Source organism: Chiloscyllium plagiosum, chromosome 8 (genome assembly GCF_004010195.1).
Source record: "Chiloscyllium plagiosum isolate BGI_BamShark_2017 chromosome 8, ASM401019v2, whole genome shotgun sequence".
Lineage (NCBI taxonomy): Eukaryota > Metazoa > Chordata > Chondrichthyes > Orectolobiformes > Hemiscylliidae > Chiloscyllium > Chiloscyllium plagiosum.
This window is the reverse complement of record NC_057717.1, coordinates 100,541,204-100,550,018: the sequence shown is the minus strand read 5'-3', so window position 1 is coordinate 100,550,018 and position 8,815 is coordinate 100,541,204. Positions and strand designations below refer to the sequence as shown.

The 8,815-nt window shown below is 44.3% G+C and overlaps 1 protein-coding gene across 1 annotated transcript; it reads right to left on the bottom strand.

Moving 5' to 3' along the window:
- Window positions 1-5,533: 5,533 nt before the first annotated feature.
- Window positions 5,534-7,407, bottom strand: LOC122552243 (transcription factor jun-B-like). Its single transcript, XM_043694916.1, has one exon. The coding sequence runs from the start codon at window positions 7,036-7,038 to the stop codon at window positions 6,004-6,006; it is 1,035 nt and encodes a 344-aa protein (XP_043550851.1). The 5' UTR covers window positions 7,039-7,407; the 3' UTR covers window positions 5,534-6,003.
- Window positions 7,408-8,815: the final 1,408 nt, after the last annotated feature.

The following is an 8,815-nucleotide window of genomic DNA, read 5'->3' as shown; positions in this document are numbered from 1 at the left end:
GGTCCAACAGGTTTATTTGGAAGCACTAGCTTTCGGAGTGCTGCTCCTTCATCAGGTGGTTGTGCAGTATAAGACCATATGACACAGAATTTATACAGTGATGCATCACACTGTAATCTTTTGCTATAAATTCTGTGTCATATGATCTTATACTCCACAATCACCTGATGAAGGAGCAGCGCTCTGCAAGCTGGTGCTTCTGAATAAATATATTGGACTATAACCTGGTGTTGTGTGATTTTTAACTTTGTCCACCCCAGTCCAACACCGGCAATTCCAAGTCATAGAGTCATAGAATCATACATCATGGAAACAGACCCTTCGGTCCAACTCGTACATGCCAACCAAGTTTCCCAAACTAAACTAATCCTATTTGCCTGTGTTTGGCCCATATCCCTCCAAACTTTTCCTACTCAGGTACCCATCCAGATATCTTTAAATGCTATAACTGTACTTTTCTCTGGAAGCTCATTCCACATACAAATCACCCTATGTGTGAAAATGTTGCCCCTCGAGGTTCCTTTTAAATCTTCCTCCTCTCACCTTAAAATTATGCCCTCTAGTTTTGAATACCCCTAGCCTAAGGAAAAGACCTTTGCTATTCACTTTATCTATGCCCCTCATGATTTTATAAACCTCTACAAAGTCATCCCCCCATCTCCTACTCTCCAGTGGAAAACGTCCCAACTTATCCAGCCTCTCCTTAGAACTCATATCCTCCAGTTCTGCTAACATCCTTGTAAATCTGTTCTCCACTCTCTTCAATTAAATAATATTCTTCCTATCACTAAGTCATGCAAAAGCATTTGGTTGATTTCCATTTTGAAGAAGAGCAGGCCAGTTCTGCCTGATTGTCCTGTCCAATATTGGTTCACCAATCCACATCACTAAATGAATGATGTAGACACTATCACATTGCTGCTTGTGGGAGGTTGCTGTGTGTAAATTAGCTGCCACTTTTTCACATGACAACCTGTTTCTAAACTTGATAGGAACATGCTTTGGGGTGTCCTAAATTTGTGAAAGGCATTAGTAAAGTAATTAACTAATTTTTCTTGAATTTATTTCATAAAAGAAAAGCATTTATTATTTTTGATATTAAAGGCAAAATACATATGGGGGTCTTAAGTTTGCTGAGGTTTTTAGCACCTCTGTAGCCCAAAGTGATTGGTGAGTTTAATCTCAGCCATGTAAGGTGTTGCATTGATGCACAGTCTGTCTTGTGTTGCTGACCTCAAATGGAATGTTAACTGCAGTGCTTTAGTTGGGTGAACTGTCCCTTGGTAACTGGTCAGAACAACAAGCTCAGTTTTTTTTTTGTTCTTGATTACTGTCTAGTGACTTCTGTCCAAAAAAAAAATGTGCATGGGCATATTGTGTGGGAGGAAGACTGAATAAAGTTGTAATGTTTGCCACAATTTAGTTCATTGGCATTCATTGCTCACCCATGACCAGTCAAGCAAGAAGGGCTTCTGGTGCTCCTGGGATTGTAACCCAGCATGAAGCAACTACTTTCAAGTGAGATTGGGAACAAACTGTGGTTAGGCTATGAATGAATCTCATTTTGTTCTCCATTTTTAAAAAGGCTCAAAGTTAATTCATTATAACATAAAAGAATTGGCAGTTGAAAACTCAGCTTTGATTTCTTCAATAGCCAAGAATTTCTGAGTTTACAATTCCTAACCCTTAACTTATGAACAAATTAAACGTTCATGACATCCATTTTCTTGAAACATTTTTTGTTTGTTTTATAAAAGAGTTCCTTGTAAACAGAGTTACTAATGTTTCATTAGGGAAAACCTTACAATTATTCAGCAAAATAGTTTTTATTTAGACACATTATGATTCCAGGGCTGTTTAGCTGGCTAACCCTTTGAAAGTGCATTAAAAATGCAGATGCCTGTGGTCCTATGGCACAGGGTGGTGTCCCCATCTCTGAACCAGAAGGTCTACGTTCAAGTCCCACTTAAGGATATGATAGCTGTGGAGGTGTGTAATAACATAACCATATAGGTCAACTTAAATTAAAAAAAAAGCCATATGAGTTGGAGTTATGAATATTTGTAAATATTCAGTCATGAAAAGTGGACATTGTAGGCTGAACAAGTATTTATTGCCCATTCTTAATTGTCCTTGAGTATAAGTTGTTCATCCTTATCTTCACAGAGGCCTGAGTCTGGAGCCCAATACTACAGGCACCTGTGTCCCTCTGGTAAATATTTTAATGTGAAAACATGGACAGAAAGTATTAACTGGTCAGTCAAATGCGTAAGTATGGGGTGGCACAGTGGTTAGCACTACTGCCTCACAGTGCCAGGGGCCCAGGTTCGATTCCAGCCTTGGTGACTGTCTGCGTGGAATATACACGTTCTCCCCGTGTGTGTGTGGGTTTCCTCTCACAATCCAAAGAGGAGCAGGTTAGGGTGAATTGGCTATGCTAAATTGCCCATAGTGTTAGGTGGATTAGTCAGAGGGAAATGGGTCTGGATGGGTTACTGTTCAGAGGGTCAGTGTGGACTTGTTGGGCCAAAGGGCCTGTCCCCACACTGTAGGGAATCTAATCTAAAATATCAGAGCACGGCCTTATTTTGTAGTCAGTTGATACCTGCTGTCTAGGGTGGCCCTGATTCATTCATGCCTTGGAGACATATGATGGAGATCAGTCTCATGTCAGACACTGGAGTACAGGACCTACAATAGTGCTGAACTGAGGTTGGATTGCCCTTTCAGGTGGATATAAAAGTCATATATTTGAACAGCAGGACTTCTATTGCTCCTTAGTCAATATTTATCCCTCATCCAAAAAACATTATGTGGTTACACTTTTTTCTTAATATTTGTGAGATATGAGATGTGTGTAAGTTAGATACTGTATTCCCTACATAACAGCAGTGACTACGCTTTCAAGACCACAAAACATCCATTGGAAATGCTAATTTCTTGCATTCTCTTTCCAAAATGGTTCACTTGATAATCAGGAGCTGATAGTTGGCTAATATTTCCCACTTCCGAACCCAATGATGCCTACATTCAAAGAAATATTCAAGAGAACATAGCTCAACAAATAAAATATTGCTGATGTGTTATAACCAACCTGTTCGGGGATGTAATGACACACCTCTGGAGCAGCTGGGATTTAAAACCTGCCCTTATTGCTCAGAGGGACACTACCACCACATCACTTGATAGACTGCAGGTTTATAAAATTATGAGGTCATGGATAGGGTGAATAGCCATGGTCTTTTTAAGGAGTAACTTTTTCACATAGGGGGTGGTGCGTGTGTAGAATACCTCTACCAGAGGAGTTAGTAGAGTCTGGTACAATTACAACATTTAAAAGGCATCTGGATGGGTACATGAAAAAGAGGGGTTTAGAGGCAATGGGCCAAATGGGACTAGATTAATTGAGGATATCAGATCGGTATGGGCCAGTTGGACCAAATTGTCTGTTTCCATCTCTATCAGGGGTTTGTACTAGCACTACAACATTCTATTGCAGGTACTGATTGCCAAACCAAAAATCCAACTAATTCTCTGGCCAAATATTCTGATCACTGCATCAACAGACATTGGCTCCATCACTATCAGACTTCAGGATCACACTTTGCCTCCCTTCCCAAAATAATACTTGATCAGCCAAGAATAAGAGATGATTATCTTTTTAACATCATAACTCCCAATTTACTATTCCAAATATTTTGAAATAAGCTCTGATGTTAGACCTTGGAAGATTGCTCTGTACAGTTATTACTCTTTGGGTGAGGAAACTCATTCTAATTGTACTGCAAAATCACTTGTCTGCTTTGGTCCTCTGGCCATAAGCCAATCTATTATCACCTCGGTTTGAAAAGTGTGGGGCTGGAAAAGCACAGCAGGTCAGGCAGCATCCGAGATAGCAGGAGAATCAATGTTTCGGGCAATAAGCCCTTCATTCCTGATGAAGGGCTTATGCTGAAAATGTGAATTCTCCTGCTCCTCAGATGCTGCCTGACCTGCTGTGCTTTTCCAGCCCCACACTTTTTGACTCTGACTCACCAGTATCAGCAGTCCTCACTTTCTCCTTATAACCTAGGTTTACATTCTCTATGCCACCTAACACCTTACATGTTGAGAGGACATCACTGGAGTTTCTATTGTTTTCCTTGACATATATTTGCATAGAATAAATGATAGAAACAGGCCATTCAGCCCAACCAATCTATGTCAGGGTTTATATTTCACTTGTGTCGACTTCCCTCTTTCTTCAAATAACTCAACCGTCATAACTCTCTATTCCTTCTTCCTCAAATGATAGTGGAGTCTCGCCTTAAAATGCATAGCGCTACTTGACACTTTGGTGAAAGAGTTTCTTTCCCCAGTTGAATTTCCTGATGACTATATTGATGGTCTGGAATTATTCTCTGTATCCACCATCAAACCCTTCCACAATTTTAAAAGAATTCAGCCTTCTTCAGCATATCCACTTCTTCAATAGCTCACCATCCCATTCTCCCAGTTTTTCTATTGTCCCTGCTGAAGAATTGAATACCTTGCTGGCTTCCAGGTTAACAGACCTGGTGGTCTCACTTTGATACCTAAACCCATTGACTCCTGTTCATACTTGCACAAAAGAATGAAATGTGAGCAGGCTACTTGACCTTGTGTGGCATCAGAATAATTGCACAGGGCTCTGGTGCAATCACCCTGTGTACTATGAAGATTTGATCGTGTTTAACAGAGGATTGATATTTTCTACATCAGCCTGGAGAGAGATGTTGTTATTATACACCTCTGAGGCAGGAGGATATGAATGCAGGCCTTCTGGCTCAGAGGCAGAGATACTACCATGGCCCAAAAGACCCCTAACAACTAAGTCCCATTCTATATTCCACATAAACCACTGTCAACCATCAAAGCCATCACGAGCAGTAATCCATTATAGACCAATCTATAAACACGCTAACCCAAAGCACCAAATCCCCTGTAAAATAAGAATGGACACCAGGGCACTAATTTGCCATATTAACACCTTTCCTTTAATTTTTAAAGAAATAACTATAAAGACTTATTTCCATCGATCTGTTTTGGACATGTTACAATGCACCTCCAGGTCAGGTAGGACTTGAACCAGAATATTCTGGCCCAAATATACACGGTGTCACAAGAGCACCTGGAAGAAGACACTTCAACTTCGCTCCAGAAACCAAGTATTTGTGGAAACATTGACCCCATCCACGAAAATATGAAACCCTCTTTGCTTTTGGTAAGACGAGTCTGGAAGACAGTTTGGATTTCTGGGGTGGGTTGGAGGCAAGAGTTGTACCCCGGACGTAGCTGAACTAGGCAGAAACAAACAAACAGGCAGGGATTTGGCAATTTACACTAAAGATCTCGGTTATAATAACTGCCTTTTACATCTGTTCCCGGGAAGTCATGTGATCAATACTTGTAACAACAAAAAAAATCCAGGAAGTCCTGATCGCAGGGGAAGCAACTCCAGGTCTATTTGTTTATCATGTAATTGAAAATAAAAGATCAAACAGCGCTGGAAAAGTTCACAGTTTAAACTATTTACTTAAATACTTAAAAACATGAAGATTGTCAAAATAAAAACACAAAATCGAACTGAGTTTGTTACAAACTAAAACATAACATTTTTTTCCAAAAAAAAACAAGAGGAATAATTTACAAATTAACTGTGTGCAGCTTCAAGAGAGAACTGTCAGTGTCCTTCTTTAGTTAAGATAAAGAACAAAATGACCATAGGTTTTCTTTTTAAATTCTCCTGCGCTACCATGACCGATGTGGACAGTTATCTGGCGTTACAGACTTAATTCAGGATTGTCTCGCCCAACGCGCTTTTTCAACCGAACCACATGCAACTTTTTAGGGAGTTCCAGTGTCATTAGGGAAAAAAAAACCCCAAAGATTTCCTTTTCACTCCCTCATTTTTTTTTCCTGAAAATACAAACAAACAAAATTTACTCAGTCTCTCCGGCTGGCCCCAGTCCACTCTCTTTTTGCTCAGAAGCCCTGTAGTTTCTGAGTTAATACTATCTGGCAGCCACTGCTGATGTGAGTCATGACTTTCTGTTTGAGCTGAGAGACCTGGTCCCTCAGCACGGTGGCGGTGGAAGCCAGGCCGGCGTTGTCAGATTTCAGAGTCTTCACTTTGTCCTCCAGCCGGGCGATCCTCTCCAGCTTCCTCTTGCGGCACTTGGAGGCGGCCACCCGGTTCCTCATGCGCTTCCGCTCCGCCTTGATGCGCTCCTGGCTCTCCATGTCGATCGGGGAGAGCGGCGGCGTCTCGCCGCGGCTCTGCACCTCGGGCACGGTCTGCGGCTCCTCCTTGAGCCGCTGGAGCCGGGGCTGGGGCTGGGGCTGGGGCTGGGGATGAGGCGGGGGCGGGCCGGTCAGGTGCACGCTGCCCACCGGGGGTAGGGGTCCACCGCTGCTATAGGCGTGGGGCTGGGGTAAGTAGCTGATGGTGGCGCTCGGGTAAGTCCCGCCGCTGCTCCCGCCGCTCGCTGCGTTGTATGCGGTCAGGTTGGTGTAGACCGGCGGCACCTCGGAGGAGCCGTAAGCGCCGTGGACGGGGGCGGCGCTAGTGCAACTCATGCCCGGGCTGGACGAGATGGACACGTTGGGCGCCACATGGTTGATCTTGTGCAGCTCCTCCAGCGCCTTGACGAAGCCGTCGGCGAAACCCTCCTGCTCGTCGGTGATGTTGCGCCCGCAGAAGTACTGGCCCGGGCTGGGCGTGGTGGTGATCACCCCGTTGCTCGATTGGATGATGAGCCGCTCCAGCTCGGGCGACGCCAGCTTCAGGAGCCCCACGTCCGCGGCGGCAGCAGCAGCGGCAGCGGCAGCGCCCATCAGCTGCTCCTCGGCCCCCCGCAGGTGAGGCGGCTTCAGCGAGCGGGCCGGCTCGCCCAGGTTCAGGCTCATGCTCTGCTTCAGGTACTTGGAGCTGTAATCGTGCAGACCGCCCTCGGCACCGGCGTAGCCCCCCAGGAAGGTGTCGTCGTGGTAGAAAGGCTGCTCCATCTTTGTAGACATATAGAGGGGCAGATTCTCTCTCTCTCTGGTGCTCACAAAGTGTCTCTCTCTCTCTCTCTCTCTGGTGCACACAACAGAGGCGATCACTGTCCGGTCAGAGGCGATCACTGTCCGGTCAGTCCTCTCCTCTTCAGACTCTGGAGGACGAATGTGAACTTCTCTCTCCTTTCCCCGCCAAGTGTCAGGGTTGATGTCCCCCTTTCGAGCGCACAGTCAGTAGCTTCTCTCCCCACCCCCCCGCCTCCTGCCGCAAGTTGGTAAACACAACGTCCTTTCTCGTTCAGCTGACGATGTGATTAGTTGCTTATCGCTTGTTTCCTCCCAGGATGCGAGCTGCTCTCTACTCTAACATCCTCCAGTGTAGTGCAGGTTCTTGTGCTGCCATGATTTCTTAAATAGCCGGGGTGATGTCACTGTTCCTGCCCACTGATTGGTTTTATGTATGTGTTTGTGTGTCTTTCTCTCACTCTCTCTCCCTGACAGTGGATACCACTAGAGGGCTTCCGACACTTTAACCCTCTTCTTACTGAAGCCGAAGATGCCCAGCTACAGCCTTTTCTACAGAACAGTGCAGACTCGCGTATTTTCAGAAGCGGGAGCGCTTCTGTTTTTTTTTTGGAGGAACGGCGGTGGAGGAGATTGTGTTAAGGTCGAAGAAAGTACATAATGTGGTTGACTCTTAACTGCCCCCTGGGCAATAACTGCTGCCCTGGCTAGAGATACTCAAGTTCCATGAGTAAATAAATAATAATAATAAAGAATCAAGTACCAATCCCCTTAAAAATGCCTGCATTTATATAGCGACTTTCATTACCTCACTCCCCCACCCCTAACGATTTATGGCCAATGATGGTTTTTTTTTTGTTTTGACATGTTGTCACTCACTGTTATGATGTAGGGAATGCATCAAGACAATTTGTGCACAGCAGGATTCCACAAACGACAAGGCGATAATGACCAGATCTATTGTTTCAAGTGCTGTTGGCTGAGGGATAAGTAATGGCCCTAAACTGAAAGAATGTATTGTTTATTGGGTGGTTAAAAAGAGGGTGAGGCATCATGGATCGGCAGGAGAGATGTCGCACAAAGAGATTCCAGGTACTGGGTGGGGTACAGGACAGCCAAAATCCAAGCGCCTGATCTTGCTAATGTTGAACCTTGTATGCCTGTTCTGTCTAAGTACCCTGTGATCTGTATGTCCTTGTTTGCTATGATCTGCCTGTACTGCTCGCGAAACAGAGCTTTTCACTGTACTTAGGTAAATAAATCAAATCAAATCAAATCAAATCATAAAAGGAGCCAAGACTGCTTCTGATCAACCTGTCGCTTATAATGCTGACATTAGCCATCGCGTGCAATTCTGGTCTCCTTCCTATCGGAAAGATGTTGGGAAACTTGAAAGGGTTCAGAAAAGATTTACAAGGATGTTGCCAGGGTCGGCAACATCCTTTAGAAGATTAAGGGGAGACTTAATAGAGACGTACAAAATAATACATGGCTTGGAAAAGGTGGATGCTAGGAAATTGTTTCAGTTAAACGAGGAGACTAGGACCCGTGGACACAGCCTTAGAATTAGACGGGGTCATTTCAGAACAGAAATGCGGAGACATTTCTTCAGCCAGAGAGTGGTAGAGGGCATAGGTTTAGGGTGGGAGGGGAAAGATATAAAAGAGACCTAAGGGGCAACTTTTTCACGCAGAGGGTGATACGTGTATGGAATGAGCTGCCAGAGGAAGTGGTGGAGGCTGGTACAATTGCAACATTTAAGAGGCATTTG

Excerpts from the sequence above, each read along its gene's own strand:
- LOC122552243 (XM_043694916.1), bottom strand. The coding sequence starts at position 7,038 with ATGTCTACAAAGATGGAGCAGCCTTTCTACCACGACGACACCTTCCTG.